This window comes from Bufo bufo, chromosome 1 (genome assembly GCF_905171765.1).
Source record: "Bufo bufo chromosome 1, aBufBuf1.1, whole genome shotgun sequence".
Taxonomy (NCBI): Eukaryota; Metazoa; Chordata; class Amphibia; order Anura; family Bufonidae; genus Bufo; species Bufo bufo.
This window is the reverse complement of record NC_053389.1, coordinates 186,039,989-186,059,394: the sequence shown is the minus strand read 5'-3', so window position 1 is coordinate 186,059,394 and position 19,406 is coordinate 186,039,989. Positions and strand designations below refer to the sequence as shown.

The window sequence follows — 19,406 nt, the reverse complement described above, 5'->3', positions numbered from 1 at the left end:
TGATGACTAACCCTGACCGTACACTAGAGAATTTGGACACCAAAAAGGACGATATACTGTAGATTATTTTCCTCCGTCCACCCTTTTTTAAATACAGATGAGCATGGCCGATACTGAACAAAAGCAGATATCTGTCCAAAAGTTAATCTGACTTGAAAGACCATGGTCGACGAATTATTTAGACAACAGCCTTCTGAATTCCATAAAGCCATTCCAAATCTGCGGGTTTATTTAATGTAGAAGTGGGAGAGGAACATTTACCAGACACTTCTGGTGCTGCTTATCTCCTAGGTAAACCAAAGTGTTGTGCAGGAAAAATCCAATCAGTTTTTTTTTTTTTCTTTCAAAAACAGCCCATGGTTGTGGTCTCCAACCTGCGGCTCTTCATCAATTGTAAAACTATAACTCCAATCCTACGGCTTTCGGTGCATGTTTGGAGCTGTAGTTTTACAGAAGGTTGGAGACCAGTGATCTAATGTCTGCAAAGCCCCATAGATATGATTGTTTGCAGAGCACAGGATCCATTACAGAACTGACTGGGGCCTCTTTAGGAATGAGGGTCTGGTTGTACGTAGGGTTATAGCATTATGGCTGTGACAGATTTTAAAGAGCACATGTTGGCAGGATCAGCCCTATTAGACCTACAGATTAAAGTGATACCTGCCTTTATTATTTATGCAAATGAGGGCTTAAGTGCACTGAGGAGCGTGGCCAAAACTGGAAAATGAGGTGAACTAAGTGGATAAGCCCCCACCACTTGGTGCACTGAGGCCATCATCTGCTTAGAGAATAAATGCCTTTTTTTATTTCTCCTCAGGAACCCGGCAAACAATTTTCACAAGATAGTTATCATTTTATCCAACAGGATCAACCCTACCAGCCAGTAAGCACCTAACGGGTGCTCTTTAAGGATGAAAAGCAAATGCTTTTACGCTTGTATAAATAAACCTTGAGTGGTCAATCAGCATTTAAAGGGATTGTCTACTTCATATGTCCTACAGGGGCATATGTATGAGTTGTCCCATCTGTTGCTGATTTGAGGCTGTGGTTTGAAGGAGGATTACTGGATCTGACTTCCATTTCTCAGCCAATTCCTTTACCACAAGCTCTCTCCTCCCAGCTCCTCAGTTTCCTTTTTCTGCTAGGAGAGCGGGCTCTGCTTTCATTACTACTTGTAGATCCCAGGGGTTAGACATGATTTAGAGTTATGGTATATATGAGACCTCCCTGTTAAATGTAGAAGGCGCCTGCATGGGGCACCACATGGACATGTTGGCAGGTTTTTGCTACCAGAAAACAGAAGACTAAATGTGATTTTTGTCCCTGAAAGCTGCATGTGCTCCGGAATCCCCGGCCACAGCTTCTCTGAAGTAGACGGCACACCGGTTATTAATAAAGCCCACAGCCAGCCTGCAATAACTGGATGTATGACATTTATATGAAGACTCTGCTTCTTCCATACTAATTCTGTGAAGGCTAGTGGTGGTATTCATGTTTAGCTTAAAAAACAGATATGGTTGATCCTTTAGCATGAAACGTTAATGAGGGAGATTTTATCAAAACTGGTGATGGGAAAACTGGGTTAGTTGCCCATAGCAACCAATCAGATTTCACCCTTCATTTTTCTGGGCTCCTTTTGGAAAATGAAAGGTGAAATCTGATTGGTTGCTTTGGGCAACTAAGCCAGTTTTCCTATCACCAGTTTGATAAATCGCTCCCAGTGTGTTTAGTCTATGTACAGCCTTAACACTTGTGTTCCCCATGAAATAACCATGTTGAAGTATTTTTTCTGCATTGTGCTGTCCCCCTGTTATTACCCTGCAACTAGGAGTCACAATTCCTCTTGTCCATAGATGTTACTACACAGTAACATCTGTCCAATCAGTCCTGACGGTCAGAGTATGTTAGAGACACAACCCATTAACTAGGGGAATGGGTAACATCTACTTGTAGATATAGTCCTATGTTTTCCACCCTATGTTTAGTCTTAAGCGGTTTAAGCTTAAGTCGACCCCCGTCCTTCTGAGGAGTCGCTCGCAACTCTTTGCTTTGCGTGATAAAAGGGGTCCCAAGCTGAGGAAACGCCACATGGTGACCTGTTATGGACAGGAGCTGTGCAGTTAGGGCAGTCTGATCCAGAGATGAGATTTCCAGATCCTTGAGTTATGGTGACCGGTCTTAGAGCATGTAAAATGTAGGTTTGTGGTAATAATCATGGTAACTCTCTTTACATTTACAGCCTCTGCCTTCTACAACCACGTCAGCCTCATGTACGGTTCTATATCTGAATTCTGCACGGTATCATCATGCCCAACAATGAAGGCCTGGTCAACGTGAGTACTCTATGTCCATGAATTTTTTTTTATTTTTTTTTACATGAATGAAAATGGACTCTCCTATCTCTCTATAGAAAATCGACCACTTATTGCATGTATAGGACATACGGCCAGATAGAACTGAACAGTTATAAAGATGCATCTTACTCATAAAATCCTTTTTCCCATACTTTACCTCCATGTGTCTATTCTGTCCTGGAAGCAATGCATGGCGGCACACACAGCGCCTGCAGGTCTATCAAAAGAAGGAATTTTTTAGGAACTGGGTGTACCGCTGTCTGTTGCGCGGTCTATGTTGTGTTTTTTATTTTTAAATAAAAAGCATTGAATTAAACATTAAGGGCTCATGCGGCCTGTATGCAGAACCATTCACTTCAATAGGGCCGCAAAAAAAAAAAAAAAACGGAAATGACTCCATGTGCATTCCGTTTCTGTATTCCTTATGTCCGTTACGCAAAAAGATAGAACATGTCCTATTATTGTCCGTATAGCGGACAAGGATAGGACTGTTCTATTAGGGGCCAGTTGTTTCGTTCCGCAAAATACGGAATGCACACGGACGTCATCCGCATTTTTTGCGGACCTCAAAATACATACGCTTGTGTGCATGAGCCCTAAGAACATACTCGGTGCAAGAGATTAGGAATTCAGTCTGAGAAATGGTTAGCTTGTAGCTACATTCATACTGTCATATGCAATGGTCTAACACATGGACGGGTGAAATCCAGCCCCCTTTACAATCACACAATACCTCTCTAGCTGCCAGTCGTTTTCCTGCTGATTGTGGCACTATAGGTCGCATGATAAGTCAATTATTAACTTGTAGCTAAGGCCACGTGAAAACCTCATCTGTTGCTCCATGATGAAAGCAGTACAGGATTACAGGAGTATTAATGGGGGGTTTGTGCAACGCCCACATATAGTAAAGTGCATGTTTAGATAGGATTGGGCGATGAAAAAAAATGATTAATCTCCTTTCCAGTGGATATTGATTTTTATCACGATTGTGACCACTTCAGTCCAGGCTGTTTAAACCCCTGGATGCTGTGGTCCATAGAGTCCTTGGCATCTAGGCAGTTAGACAAAGGAAGGAGGCCCCATTTTTCCTACTGGCCCCCTCTAATTGCAGATGTCAATGCTTTGCCATGGCAGCCGGGAGCCTAATAAAGGCCTCCGGTCCTGCCATGACTATGTGCCTATTAGGCTTCTGCCACAGACACAGCCTACTAGACAGCCTGTCACTGTTACAGTGATGGACTTTAAGGTATTGGTATAAAAAGTACATCAATGCATTATAAAAGCGATGTCCCCTAGTGGGACTAAAAATTAACAATAAAGAAATTTATTTAAAAAAACAAAAACTAAACCATTCTTTCCATAAAAAGTGGTTTTATTTTGTAAAAGTGGTAATAAAGCAACACACATGCACACACATTTGGTATCGCTGTGTTGTCACAACCTGTATAATAAACGACGTCAACTACCGTACGTTAAATAAAAAATAATAAATGTTAATCTCGAAGTCCTATGTACTGCAAAATGTTACAAGCAGAAACTACATCCCATCCCACAATACAGAAGCTCATATACAGGTACATCAGGGAAGAATGAATATTATGGTTCTTGGAATTGCTGTAATCATACTGACCTATAGTATAAGGCCTCATGCACATGACCGTTGTTTGGGTCCGCATCCGAGCCGCCGTTTTTGCAACTCGGATGCGGACCCATTTACTTCAATGGGGCCACAAAAGATGCGGACAGCACTCCGTGTGCTGTCCGCATCCGTTGCTCCGTTCCGTGGCCCCGCCCAAAAAATTGAACATGTCCTATTCTTGTCCGTTTTGCGGACAAGAATATGCATTTCTACAATGGGCCTTCCATTCCGCAAATTGCGGAAGGCACACGGGCTGCTTCCGTTTTTTTTTTGCGGATCCGCGGATTGCGGACCGCAAAAAACTGAATAGTCATGTGCATGAGGCCTAAAAGTAACATTCTAGTTATGCCACACGGTGGTCATAAATTTAAAAAGGTTTTCCAAGACTTAAATACTAATCGTGGGGGTCTGCGCTGTCTGCTGAGGCCTTCTCACTGCTCCCCAAGCACATTGCCGTACATTGTATAGCAGTACTTGGTACCGCAGCTCAGTACTATTCACTTCTATGGGGCTGAGACCAATGAACGTGACTTCATACGGCCTAGGAAAAGCAGAGAGAAGGCTGCGGCACTGCTGCGAGCATCTGTGCCTTCTGACAGCTGATCGTCGGGGTGCCCGGGTGTCGGACCCCCATCAATCAGATACTGAGGATTAGTCATCAGTACCGTATTTAAGTCTCAAAAAACGCAAAAAATAATAGCAGAATAACTTAGATTTCCATATTGCCCCTAAAAAGTTTATAAATATGTTATATGTACCAGAAAATGGTGTAACTAAAACGCACAATTCACCCCACAGAAAACAAGCTCTCCTATGGTTACATCAACGGTAAAATAAAACGGTTAAAACCAGAAAAAAACTCTAGTTTTGAAATTTATTTTTTTGCAAAATTGTGCCGGTATGGCCATTTCCAGATGTCTGATAGTGGTGAATGGCGCGTTGGCCGTGCTTGTGCAATGCACTCTTCATTTACCACTATGGGACTTCTGAAAACAGCTGAGCACTCTTGCTTGGCTATGTTCGGAACTCCCATAACGATGAATATAGTGTACTCCTTTACTTTGGGGCCCCATCCTGGAGATAGGTGTGGGACCTGCACCGATCTCGCATTGATGGTATATCACCAGAATATGCCCTTAATGTCTGAGATGGGCCAACCAGAATATGGCTGAATAAAACTTCACATACTCGCTGTCTTTGATGATAAAGGCTCCTCAAAGGGTATACTTTGTCCTGCTCTCCCCAGCCCCTACCTACTGCTGTCAGCAGTTTAGCATAGTGAAAACTGCTGACAGACTCCCTTTCTGACTATATATAGTGAAGGGTCAGAGGGAATAGGGCTTGACACGTGAATGAATCTAGATTCTACAAAAGCTTCTCAAGGTCACCTCATTATAGGGTTGCCATGTCAATCCAGGTGGCCTAAATTGTGGTATAGTTCTGTTTCCCTCTTGTAGTTCTAATCTGGGTGGGTACGGGGGTGAAGTACGTGTACAAATCTTTTAGTGACCGTTTAGCCATGGTTTGACTCATTGGGTCTTGGTTGTGAGTGATTTCTGTAGAACTTTTTGTCCTGAATAGTTGTATGCCATACAGCTATCATTCTCGTATAAATCCCATAAAAGGAGGGACATAATTCCTTTGAATTTCTCTATTAATGTGCTCTTTGTTTCATATGAATTCCTCCCCTTCCCCCTAAAAGAGCAATATTCTGCAGAAAGCGCAGAGCATTCTGATACTAAACATATACAAGCATAGGCCTGCGCAGCTACTTCTGCACATAAGGAATCCGGCTGCACCTTTTAAAGGATAAAAATTCCTTCTTGCTTGGCAGAAAGCCTGGTTTGAAGGGGGGAGTGAAAACATCATAAAATCTGTGCTAAATTTAACTGGATTCTCTCTGGACAGTTCCACTGTTTATTGGACCAATATAAACATTATAGAGAAATAGCAAGTCATGAAAATGTCGACACGGCCACATTTACAGTGAATTTATATCTTGTCTGAACCCAATAAATCACTTGTACAAATAATGAGGCTTGATGAAGTACGAGGGAGCACTGGAATGTCCTTGTACTAGAGCCCTCACATCCACAAAACTTCTTCTAACTAGCTGCTAGTTTGCAGGATGTAAGAGAGTTGCCACCATTAGTTTGCTCAACACAACCCACGCACAAAAACGCAGCAAACATACAAGCTCCCTGCAGATGTTGCAGTTGGTTGGCGTTAAACCTAGGCCTTCATTGCTGACCACTCTTCTGTGAGCTTCCCAGTTCCTTTGGTAGCATCATCTGCTGTCCATTTGGTTTTGGCAGTGTTGCCTTAGGTCTCATGCACACCGCCGTGGCCATATTGCGGCCCGCAAACAGCAGGTCCGCAATATGCGGGCACCGGCCGTGTGCTCCCCGCATCACAGATGTGGACCCATTCACTTGAATGAGTCCGCAATCCAGAGCTGCGGAACGGAGGCACGGAACCCCACGGAAGCACTATGGAGAGTGCATGAGGACTGTCATAGGCTATTTGCTGCCACCTACTCATAACTGTAGGAAAAGGATGCAAGTACATTATAATAACCAGTTCTTAAACTGAATGTCCTCCCTTGGACGCCCTGTTTTATATTTAAAAAGATTTGAAAGTCTGGAGAAGCAATAAAATATGAGGTTCTCCAGCACCATTAAACATCACTTGTGTATTTCAGGTCAATTCCAATCATTACCCATGAATTGATCTGAAGTGTGTAAGGAGTGCTTTTATGGATACACATTCTTTCTTTCCTTTTTTTTTTTTTTTTTTTATGTGAAGTTCCAGTAAAGATTCCAAATGTCATGATGCTGAAGAAAACCATATTTCTTCTCATCTCCATTTGATATCCGGATCTGGCCTGTTGCTACCTCTTCTGTGCATCGGATCTATGACTATTCCCCTGAAACGCTATGCGACAGCATTTACCATTTGGCGGTGAGCAGTTGTAGACTTGGTTGCTGGATACAAAGCTTCAGATCCCATAAATGCTAAAATTCTTTCCGCCTGTGGCTGCCCATAGCGGGAGCTCTGGTTCCTAATCTACAGTATACCACTGTTATGTAATAATCTCAGTAATGGGTGTATGCAGTAAGCTCCCCCTAGTGGTGGCTGTCAAATATTTTGTTCAATGCTGTCTATGCAGGGGATTTAGAACTATATATCCGGAAAACAGCACATAGACCTCTGTCATGAGAAATTATTGAACAGACTGTTTAACCTAATTTAAATTATAAAAGGTTATCATTCTCTTTAACCTTTAGAGAACACCATCTTAAATATGAGTGCTACACCCCAAGTATGAGCGCTACAATTCAGAGTGCTTATATTTCTGAGTTCCTGGTTCTACAGAGAGATTACAGATCCTGGTAAGCTGCATTCTTATGAATGACAGTAAAATGGCTCCCTACCCCTTGCGTTATTGACAGACAAGATACTTTGTCTTCCTCACCATTTTCACCAACCTATAACAGGGTTGTGCCAAACGCACATAGAGGCAGAAAGCATAAGGTCCGCTTGCCCTACAGAACTTGAGGCAGATCAGTTGTACGTTAAAACCAGTTTCCAGTGGGATCATGACCCGGGTTTCTTCTGCTTCTTCCTACTAATTAAACATTAGGCTTGGTGTCATGTTGATGTTTGTAACAGGAAGTCTTGTAAAGGGGACAGGCCCACTAATGGAATCCAGTTTACTGACAAGAAACATAACTGTGATGTGAAATGAAAGGTAAAGGTGGAATGACAAGGGCATTTATGAGAAGAGAAACGTCAAACTTTCTGGTCTTCAAGAGACCTCTATGTACACATTAAGTCGCTGTGCAGGTTTAGGCCAGGGAGTGGGTGCTCTATCAAGTTTTAATGACTCTTTAGATGTTGGCGTTTGTCTAGCTTTTATAAGTTCTAACATGGAGGACAGAACACTTGTGGGTGGGCGAGATTAGGAACAAGGGTGTGATGTTTTTTATTTCTTACCACTTCAATACTAGCTATAGCCTATGGACCATATACCGTAGGTGGTATTTTGGGGGGGAGAATCAAAAGCGGACTTTTTTTTTTTTTTTTTTCTAGTCCTGGACAACCTTTTTCAACTATGCTCCCCTACAATCACACTATTATTATAAGACCCCCACTTTAGTTTTCTCTTGTCTATCTTCATATCTCCCCCCTCTCCCAAAGCAGGCAGGGTATACAGGTGAAACTTGAAAAAACTTAAATATCGTGCAAAGTTCATTTATTTCATTAATGAAACTTAAAAGGTGAAACTAACAAATGAGATAGACTCATTACATGCAAAGTGAGATATATTTCAAGCCTTTATTTGTTAGAATTTGGATGATTATGGCTTACAGCTTATAAAACCCCAAAGTCTCAATCTCGGGTCCCCTTTGCTCAGGGGGTATGGATTAATTAGATGACTAGAGTGACACTTTGAGCCTAGAAAATTGAACCTTTTCATAAAATTCTAATTTTAAGCTGCATTAATGCAATTCCTTTTAATTTGCATTACTGAAATAAATGGACTTTTGCACAATATTCAAATTTTTCGAGTTTCACCTGTGTATGTTAAGAAATGAGTGGCGATTAGGGATGAGCAAACTTCTGTTTTCAAGTTTGGCGTACAAGGTTCGGGTTATCTAAGAATTCTGCTATGGGTTCCGCTACCGCAGACCATAAGTTTTGGTCTGTAGTAGAGGAATCCAAAACGGAATTCTTAGATATAACCCGAACCTTGTACGCCGAACTTGAAAACAAAAGTTCGCTCCTCCCTAGTGGTGATGTAAACCCAGGAAGGAAGGAGCCCGTTTTAATTTTTGACTTTGGACCTCCTCTCCTATGTACCCACAGACCTAACTCAAGTTGTAGAGTAATATATGTTTGCCATATGATTTAAGTGTAATATCTGTCATGACTGACAGTCTGCACAATTGGTTTGCACATCTGTAGCAATCCGCCTGTCTCAGGTTTCTCAAGTCTTCAACCAAACGGGCAACAGTCTGCCATTCTCTATCGCATACTGCCATATTAACCAGAATAAAGGTGGGTGAGGAACTATTAAAATTACAAAGGCAGGATTGGCCCTCCAATTGTCCTTCTATTAGACCAGATTAGGCTGCCAGTTGCAGTAATTTTAGCTGAAAATCTATGACACTTGTTTCCCTGAGGTGCTTGGATTTGGGAAATCCAATGTTACGCTCGCCTGTGTCGGAGGCATGCAAACACTGCCTTGTTTATATAAAGTTGCCATGTAACATGTATACACAGAAACAGCTGACATGGGCCCGAGGGACGTATAATTAGCTCCCAATGCACCTGCTTCCCTCTCCTCCAGGAATTGAACTGGTCTAAGGCACGCACCATCTTCTCATTTGAGCTTTTATCTGTGTCGGATACTAAAACTTCAGTCAAATGCACACAGTTAATACCACAATTAAGTTTACATTGCAACATGGGTGGTCTACTGAATGGCCTTGAAAGACGGAAGACAATTAACATGACCTGGCAGGGAAAACAATGGATAGCTGCTAGTCAACACATCTCCTAATGACATTACCGCTAAAAGACCCATGAAGTACATAGGGGGGACAGGGACCTTCCTCTTGGCCTAAGCCTTGTGATGTTTTACATATCACTATAACATTCCTTTCTGCAAAAAATTGTAGAACACTGTGTAATATAATATATAACCATGTAGCGAGTATAGGATCTTAGTATTTATTTATTTTTACAGCTTCATGATCTCTTTATACACACATCGTTTATTGCTATTTTATTGGTTTTGATGACGAAAAAAATAAGAATAGACCTGCGCAAAAGGAGCAAAAATTCTCCTAATCTTTCCTTTCAACTATCTTCCCTTGGAAGGCATTTCTTTCAAACTGAGACGTGAGGCACATTCTACAGTGAGCCTTAGCTCTGATTGCTAGATCACTTAAAGGAAACCTGTCACCAGGATTTTGTGCACAAAGCTGAGGACATGGGCTGCTAGATGGCCACTAGCACATCTGCAATACCCAGTCCCCACAGCTCTCTGCGCTTTTATTGCGTTAAAAAACCTTTTTGATCAATATGCAAATGACCTGATATGAGTCCTGTGTCCGGAGATGAGTCAAGCGGAAAGGAGCCCAGCACCGCCCCGTGTCCTCCGAATCTCCTCCTTGCTGGCTGACGTCACAGAGCTGGAGAGCCGAAATCTTGCGATGCGCGAGCTAGCGCATGCGCAGTGTCGGCATCATGTTCATTCCCTGTGCTGGCATCAGCACAGGGAACGAACTACGCATGCGCTAGCTCGCGCATCGCGAGATTTCGGCGCTCCAGCTCTGTGACGTCAGCCAGCAAGGAGGAGATTCGGAGGACGCGGGGCGGTGCTGGGCTCCTTTCCGCTGGACTCATCTCCGGATACAGGACTCATATCAAGTTCATTTGCATATAGATTAAAACGTTTTTTTAACACAATAAAAGTACAGAGAGCTATGGGGACTGGGTATTGCAGATGAGCTAGTGGCCATCTAGCAGCCCATGTCCCCAGCTCTATGCACTAAATCCTGGTGACAGGTTCCCTTTAAGTAAGGGTAATTTTGAATTTAGGAAGCCGTTCTGAAGCTTGTGCTTTAGTTTAACAAAATGGGATCAGGAAACTGCCACTAGGGTGCTCCTATAAATATCTAATTACCAGTTTGGATGTAAGATTATCTATTCTAAAATTGTGAGGCACTAGTGCCTGTGGCTGGCCACAACCGCAGAGATCAAAAATGTTCATTTAAAGCTGGAGAGACAATCTGTCACATAATATAAAACAGACAAACGTGATGCTTGTGACTTCCATGATAGTAGCAATTGGAGGGAAGGTGTTGATGCCCTGAAAGAAGATCCCTGTGTTCTCCTTACTAATCATGGCCATACACATCAAATAAACATCAGCTAGATCTTGTTGGAATTGGATGAGGGTGTACTGAGGAGATAAGCTTCTAAGATAAGCTGTAGTGTAAAGGTCCTTTTACACATGCTCAGGATCCGGGCAATTATCAGGACCAGGCGTTCATATGAACATCATAGAAAGGGATCTCCTTGAGGCTTGGTCGAAGTGGCCAGGGTTAACTATATATTTTGTGTTCTACTGAGGAACAAACAGAGGGGGAGGCTCCTACTGCAGCCAGTTGTCTCACAGTCAGACATAGAAGATTTCTTTATATATTTCTCTGTTTTAATTGCCATGTATTGCAAAATAGGATCAATGGCGTTCAGTAGATTATGGGAGGAACTGCTGGGATATTTATTTTTGCATATTCTAGCAACACGATCAGTATTCAGATATGCGATCATGCTGCTAACTGATCAATGTTGAGAAATGCATTTCCAGTTTATGGTAGGGCTGCAACTGTGATCAGCTTTGCAGAGTGTGCGCATTGTGCTCCAGACCAATGTATGCCGTAGGAACTTCCAAAAAGGAAAGCAATGGATCACTTGACAGTGTGGAGATGATAGAGGAATTTGTCTTTAGAGGAAACGTCACGGTTGTGGAGAAAGCACATGAAGTTCTAGCTTCTCTGTTTATGGTTTATGATTTGGCTTGGACTTCTGTATACTTCTAAAACTGTCAACATTTACACCCACGACACGAATCTGGTTCCGTACATAATAGTGTTACGGACCACTGGGGGGAAATACAATTTAAAGGGGTTGTCTACTTTCAAATAAATACTTTTTTAAAACCCTGCTAGGGCATTCAGCGGTAAGAGATGGGAGTCAATCATTCAAGATTTCATCAATTAGGCAGATAAAAAGTGCAGCTATAGCCTCTCATTGAAGGACCCAGTATGTCTGTACATTACACGAACACCTAATTTACATCAATGGCCACAATGTAATGCTACACTTTCCCCACTAGTGGTGCTGTAGGGGAATTAAACACTTGCTGCTGGGTTTTTCAGATAACAGCTGATTGTACAGGATCCATGCAGCAGGGTATTCTGAGAGCGTATGACACCTATTCCTTTTGACTCCTCCATACACATGCTACTACATGGTTTTAATGGATAGAAGGGAGTCATTCGCTTCCAGACACCTGTGGCTGCAGCTTATCCTCCCTGGCTGAGAACCATATCGGGCAAGTTGAAGTAGAATGAGCCCAACTCTTCTTCCTCATGAAATCTGCTGTTGTGGGAGAGTCAAAGGGCCTCTATACACATTAGATGTGTGACCAGTATTAATGTATATGGCCATTTGTATCTGAGAAAGCTGGGTGACAGCCAGTGTGGCTACCATTGTAGCTTGTCAACTAGCTTTTACAGACTCTGAAATGGCAATTCGACTTACCCTCACTGCGCCTGTATATTTAGTAGCACTGCCTAACTAGCCAGTTTTGCTTTTCAGGATCATAGAAAAGTTGAGTGGCAGTTCCTATGGGATCTATAATGAAGATCAAGTTAGTTGTAAAGAGGTATCTCCCTATTAAACAGAACCGTCTCTCTAGTGCCACCTTGTGGACGTTGCTCCCTAGGAGTCAAAATCTGACTTTTTAACTAAGCCCTGGAATATGACAAAGGAATATAGCCAAACCAAATATCTGGCTATGGATGGATATTTGGCCTGGCAATATTCCTTTGTTATATCCCAAAGCTTAGTAAAAAAGTTGGATTTTGACTCCTAGGGAGCCACTTCCACAAGGTGGAGCTAGCGAGATCGTTGTCCTTAATTGGTAGATACCTCTTTGCATATCGTTTTCCCATGGAGCATTGTCAATAAGTCTCCCTACCATGGAGCACTTCCAGTAAGTCTCCACACAGGGCTGGTCTATTTAAGGACGGCCAGTACCCCGCCCAAGATCAAGTTTGTCATCACGTAGCTTTCCCAGAAACCTATATTAGTTAAGAAACAGTTAGACATGCATGTCATATCGATGGAGTTTTGGTTGCTAGGACATGACTGCACCCCAGATCTCAGTGCAGGCGTTACTGTACATAGAAATGAAAGGGAGTTATGGAAACCATATGAGTGTTCTTAGAAAGTGTGCGCCTCCATTGTGCGTGGATGACAGGTGGCTCCTAAGCAGCCAGTAAAACCAAACTTGACTTTGTCGCTTTCACATACATTCCGTATGTCACGTTCTCCGGAACATTTTTCCTGTTATAGTTATAAACTTTATTAAAGTTTTTCCCACGTTATCGCTCACATCACTGGATTCAATGGGGCTGACCTTTCTAGTTTTCTGTCTGAATTTCTAGCCTGGAAAGTGGTACTAAATCGCAGTTATTGATACCAAGATCTCTGATTGGCTGAATGGTAACTTGTGTTTGTCTATGGATCTTATTTTGAGTCAGTTGCACCTCCATGTCCTAAAAAGATAATCTAGTAGGAGAGAGAAAGTTTGGAAAGGGAATAATTTCCAAATTCTTTTCAATGACCTGTTATCTAAACCTGTGAAGTATAGGATTGGCAAACACCGTTCAACATATAATTATGTTGTCCTTTGAAAATTCCTTTAATCCAATTAAATCCAATTTAATATTCGGATTACTGGATGTTTGTAGAGATGTATATAAAAATCACACTTGTATTTACGTGTGTGTTTTCCCCAAGTGTGGTAACGGTACCTACCTATCATGACCCACCCTGCATTCCCACCAGTGATTGACACATTTCTCCCTATGCACAGTAATACGAGATAACTCAATCATCGGAGAGAGTCAGAAGTATCTCCAGAACTCATGAATACATGGGCTCCTTCACAGCATGATGTCAGCTAGTAAATGCTAAAGTCCTCAGATACTACATCATATACAGAGACCACACTGGAATCAACATACCTGTCGCATGGGCCTCATGCATGCGACCTTATCCTTTTTGGGGGCAGCAAATCACGAATCCCAGCCGAGTGCATGCCGACAATTTTTAACTTTTATTTTATTTTTTTACTTCTGTCCTATCCATGTCTGCAAGATGGACAAGAATAGGCCAATAATATTAGATCGCCGGGTGGTCTGACACCACATACCCTCCACGATCAACTATTATTTTGTAGATCCTGTGCTAGAACTACACAGCCTCTGTCCACTGTGTATTGGATGCAGCTGGTAACCACAGTGCTGCTCCCATTCACTACAATGGGACCATCATGGCCGTTACCAGCTCCGTACACTACATAGTGTACAGAGCTGTGTAGTTCTGGCGCTGAAGCTACAAGGTAACAGTTGATCGTGGGGGGTGCAGGGAGTCGGACCCCCACCGATCTTGTGCATCAATATCAAATTCTTGGATAATACCCTGCTTTGCTAGAAGGATCCACATTGCATGTTAAATTTGATGCAAAGCCCATATCTTGTTCAAGAGCTTCATGTTTTGCATGTTTGTGTCTCCAGGCAGATTCAGTGGACGGATGAGAAAGGGCGGAAGAGAAAATGCTCAGGCCCGCAATACGCAGACTATGCCGCCAGCATCGTTCAGAAAATACTGACAGATGAAGACTTGGTTCCTACCAAACAAAGTGAGTAAAACATCTCTCCCTATAGGCCCCCTTTCACACTGGCGTCGCGGGTGAGGGCTGGATGCGTTCAGGGTGCATTTTGGGAAACCCGCTCATGTAGGCACGCAATTTCGGCTTTGCTCAGTTTTTTCCGCGCGAGTGCAATGCGTTTTCCGTGCACGTGAGAAAAAACTGAATGTGGTACCCAGACTCTAACCCGGACGTCTTCACTGAAGTTCGCGTTTGGTGTTCTGTAGATTTTATTATTTTCTATGATAACATGGGTATCCTAGAATATAATAGCATTCTTTAATACAGAATGCAAAAGTCCAATGTCAATTCAGGGTTAAAAAATAACATTACTCGCCTCATCCACTTGATCGTGCAGCCGGGATCCTCTGCGTGATCAAGTGGATGAGGGGAGTTATGTTTTTATTAATTTTTAACCCTCAATTGACGTTATACTTAGCATTCTGTATTAAAAAATGCTATTATTTTCCATTATAACCATGCTATAATGGAAAATAATCAAGTAAATGGGGTCCCGGGTTGCTCAGCCCTCGTCTCCTTAGCTACCATGTGTGAAAATCGCACCGCATCCGCACTTGCTTGCGGATGTGATGCGATTTTCACGCGGCCCCATTCACTTCTATGGGGCCTGCGTTGTGTGAAAAACGCTGAATATAGAGCATGCTGCGATTTTCACGCAACGCACAAGTGATGCGTGAAAAACATCGCTCATGTGCACAGCCCCATAGAAATGAATGGGTCGGGATTCGGTGCGGGTGCAGTGCATTCACCTCACGCATTGTACCCACGCAGAAAACTCACCCGTGTGAAAGAGTAGCACAGGACGATTCTGTGTAATGTCATGTCAAATACAGAGCACATCATTGAAGCCGTGTTTATAGGAATAACATTACATAACTGCAGCCTCCGGCACATTTTCCATGGACTATAATGAGTTATCCCCATGATGGCATTCATAGGCAGCGATCCTGATTATATTATGCCTATAATGTGATATCAGACAAGCAGATCACACATAAGGGGTTGGCTGTTTTTGACTATCCCTTTTTGACAGAAGGGTTCCCGAAAAATTAGCTGTAATCTATGGGAAACATGTCAGCAAGTGCAGCGCCTCCCCAGCTGAAATGAAGCATTAGATTGCTATATAAAGGACTATCTGTTACATACACAAATGTGATGAGAAGATGACCAGAGATGGCCCCCTTTGAGTTTAGCCACAGTGCCAAACCTGATCTCATCAATATCGGCCACCTGCCTGGCCCCTGGCACTTGGTCTTTATAACCAGATTGCTCTTTGTTAGAGATCAGAGTAGCAAATCTATAGCAATGAATTGGCAATGCTTTATTCCAAGTGGTGGGGCTCCCTTTAAGAAAAGGAACCTAATTCTGAAGTAGTAATCCTCTTACACATGTTGGGTGTTATATTTGCCATATTTCAAAGATTAATGAAAAGATGCCTGAAGCTGTAGTCTGGAGTAGGAAACCCACTTTCAGATACCTTGCTCCCGATTACTATAGGACAACCCCTCACTGGAGGACCTAGCGGGTCCATGGATTACACAGGCAGCCTGTTGATTTCAGTGAGCACTGTGTAATGCTTTATTCGCTGCAGGAAAATAGAACGCTTTTTACCCAGTATATCCACAGATTACACCTGATTACTGATGGTCCAAGCAGTGTGACACCCTGTGAGCAGTGTATTGTCTGTAGATCCTCATAACAGACAGACATTTTCCAAAGTGGAGATCCCCTTTATACTTGCATCATGAATTGAACTTGATTCACTTGGAAAGTAATCAGTTTTTTTTGTTTTTGTTTTTGTGTGTGTGGCCGATCAACCCCATAAACTTGCACAAGCATGCATATTAATTTTAATAAGGAGAGGGACATAAGCCGCAGAGTTTATCTTCCAGTATGTTATCTTCCAACATATCCCTCATTCCCCCTGACAGCAGAATGGATTGTCTGCCCCCATGACCGTCATTGGTGGATCCTACTAAAATCAGCGAGTTTAGCCGTATGGGGCACCATTTGTTCACAGTGCATTTTCTGAAACAAAATGCATTTTGTACAGACAAAATTCATTTTGTAGAATTCTATGTCACAAATGACATTTTGTGTGACAATTAAATTCTGTTTGACAAATGGCGCCCCATAGTTCACAATAGGAACAAACAGCCTACATGCTTCCTTTTGTTACAAAATGTAAATTTGTGTGCAGAAGATTTATTTTTGATTCTGTGTGACAAAATACTATTATGTGCCACAAAATGAATTCCATGTAACAAAATCCCATTCTGTGCGAAAACAATAACAGAAATTAAGTCTGTCACAAAATAGATCTGTGTGACAAAATAATTTCTGTCGCATTATGAATTGTGTGTCACAAAATAATGTTCTGTGCGACAAAGATTTTTGTAAAGACCAAATGAATCCTGTGATTACTACACAGAACACCTTTTGTATCACAAAATACATGGCAAACAAACGGCACCCCATATAGCAGACACCTCCCATTTGTATAGTCCTATTAATTTGGTGATTACTCAATCTAAAAAGGGATATCCAATGGGACAGGGTCACTCCTAATGGATACTTCTCTTTTTGTCTGCTTGAATTTTTTTGGTAATCTTACCTCATTGTTCTTATTAAAATGTCACTATGTAATTTCTTTTTTTTAGGTAAAGAGTTTTCAAAGTCCTTCAGACCAGCCATCCAGAAAATCTTCCGGCTTCTTTTTCACCTCCTGGGCCACATCTACACCTGTCACTTCAGAACGGTGGTGAACCTTGAACTGCATCCCCATCTTAACACCCTGTACCTGCACCTTCTCCTCTTCTGTGCAGAATTTCACCTCCTTGATTCCAAAGAAATGTCCTTAAGTGAAGACTTAACCACAGCCTTGATACATTCCAGCCCACCTCCCCGAACCTCAGGCCACTCCCGTAACACTTGAACCAACCCCATAGATAGGTCCCTATCTTTTCTATGTATACTGCCACCAGGACTTGTTACCTTATGAATATTTTAAAATCTGTAATATTTTTGTGTAATCTAATATTTGGCGTGGCACCTTGAGCACAACTTCTGATCGCCAGACTAAAGGTTACAAAGTACAACAATAGACGTGTCGCAGAGCATTTTCGGACATGCGTATGAAGGCGGCTTGCTGCATAGCACAGAACTGGTTCGAGCTGACTGTACACCGAGGGACCCACCAAGTGCATGAAGCAGAAAACAAATGAGCGTGCATCGATTCACAAGATCTGCTTAGACAAGCAAAGGACGGACATGGTTCGCAAAGACATTTTATATGTTACCAGGCAGAAGAAGGTTTCTATGGGCGATGGTGTTTTGTGCTACCAACACTGGATGACATAGACTTTTTCATGTCAATTTTACTAAGGTCAGAATTTCCAGAATGGGCACTTTTTTTTTTTTTTTTTCTTTTAATCAAGGGTTTTTTGTGTATTTTTTTTATTTTATAAATAACCATATTTTAATTTAATTATTAATGGATAATGGATAGTACTGACAGTTACATGTATATTTTACTTCAGGGGATATGTTACTTTTTCTTAAGAAAAAAAAAACGCACTTAACTTTTGTAATTTATTCATTTAAGTAAAAAAAAAATGCATTTACTTTATATAAAAAATCAAAACCTATACGTGTTTGAGCTGTTTCACTTGTCATTGAACCGTGCCAGGGTATCTCACCTTGTACATCAGTCCATCAGACTCTTGGAAAAGACTGTCTTCTGCTGGACCTTTTAGGCATGTTATTGTATTAGAACCTTGACCTAAGGGAGGATTCTTTAGTACCCTAGTGGACTGTAATGATCTTTCTGGAGTCCACTTTTATTGTCGATGGACCTTTGCACCAGTACCTGGGTACACTACCCTATTTCAGCCAGATTGTGGAGCAAAGTAGGGTTCAATCTGAATGAGAACTTGCTGGTGATCCGCTGATGGCAGTGTGCCTGGCACCAGTTATCACAAAACAGACATTGTGTGGATGCGTAATTCTGTTGCCTTTCAGGGGAAGTGTATTACATGAATGGGTTAACATATAACACATGGCCAGGCTGAGTTTTCCAGAGTGAAGATTACCCTGGGTAACTGAGGGCAGTCCCAAGTGGGATACTGTATGCTCTAATTCCAAAGGCTTTCTTTAAAGCGATACTCCAGAGAAATGTATTATTCTTATGCCCAACAGAGCAAAATTTATACCAGGAGTACTAAAGTACTTTTTGTAAAGGTCCACATACCTGAGTCTGCTGTAGGATGAAGGTCCGAGCTACAAAACAAAATATTTAAGGAGTGACAACACCATTGGCATGTAGCACTGCATTTTTTTTTTTACAATAATCCACATCTTCAAGCCCACCTAATCTCCTTTATGCCGACCAAACAGTAAGGATGACCCTATAATGCCCCTCAGACAGTATGATATCCCTTTAGTGCTCCACAGAGCATGATACCCCTAAATGCACCCTCACAGCAGGGTGATCCCTTGGTGCCCCCACACATAATGATGCTCCTTAGTGCCCCTGACACATCGTGATGCCTCCCTGGTTCCTCCCCACAGAGTATGAATACCCTAAGTGCCCACTCACAGTAGGATGATCCCTTAGCTGCCCCTCACACAGAATGAGCCCCACTTAAAAGCCCCCAGAACAAAGTGATGTTCTTTACATGCCCCCCTTGCACAGTATGATGTACCCTTAAATGCTCCCTTCACAAAGTCATGTCCCTTAAGTATCCCCCACACAGTGCTGCCCCTTTAAGTTTTCCCCACATAGTACGATGCCCCTTTTAAGTAGCCCCACACATAGTGATGCCCCCCTCATAGATTATGCCCCTTTAGATGCCCCTAACATTGATGCCTGCCTAATAAT

At 42.2% G+C, this 19,406-nt stretch overlaps 1 protein-coding gene across 2 annotated transcripts in view; it reads left to right on the top strand.

Moving 5' to 3' along the window:
- The window catches only part of LOC121002061 (MOB kinase activator 2-like), a 51,028-nt gene extending 32,910 nt beyond the window's left edge, over positions 1-18,118 (top strand). The window contains exons 4-6 of one of the 2 annotated variants that reach the window (XM_040433372.1): positions 2,240-2,333; positions 14,373-14,497; positions 17,188-18,118. In XM_040433372.1, the coding sequence (XP_040289306.1) occupies positions 2,240-2,333; positions 14,373-14,497; positions 17,188-17,462 (494 nt within the window). In that variant the 3' untranslated portion in view covers positions 17,463-18,118. The remainder of the gene's footprint in view (positions 1-2,239; positions 2,334-14,372; positions 14,498-17,187) is intronic. The other variant, XM_040433367.1, reaches the window with a different exon arrangement.
- Positions 18,119-19,406: the final 1,288 nt, after the last annotated feature.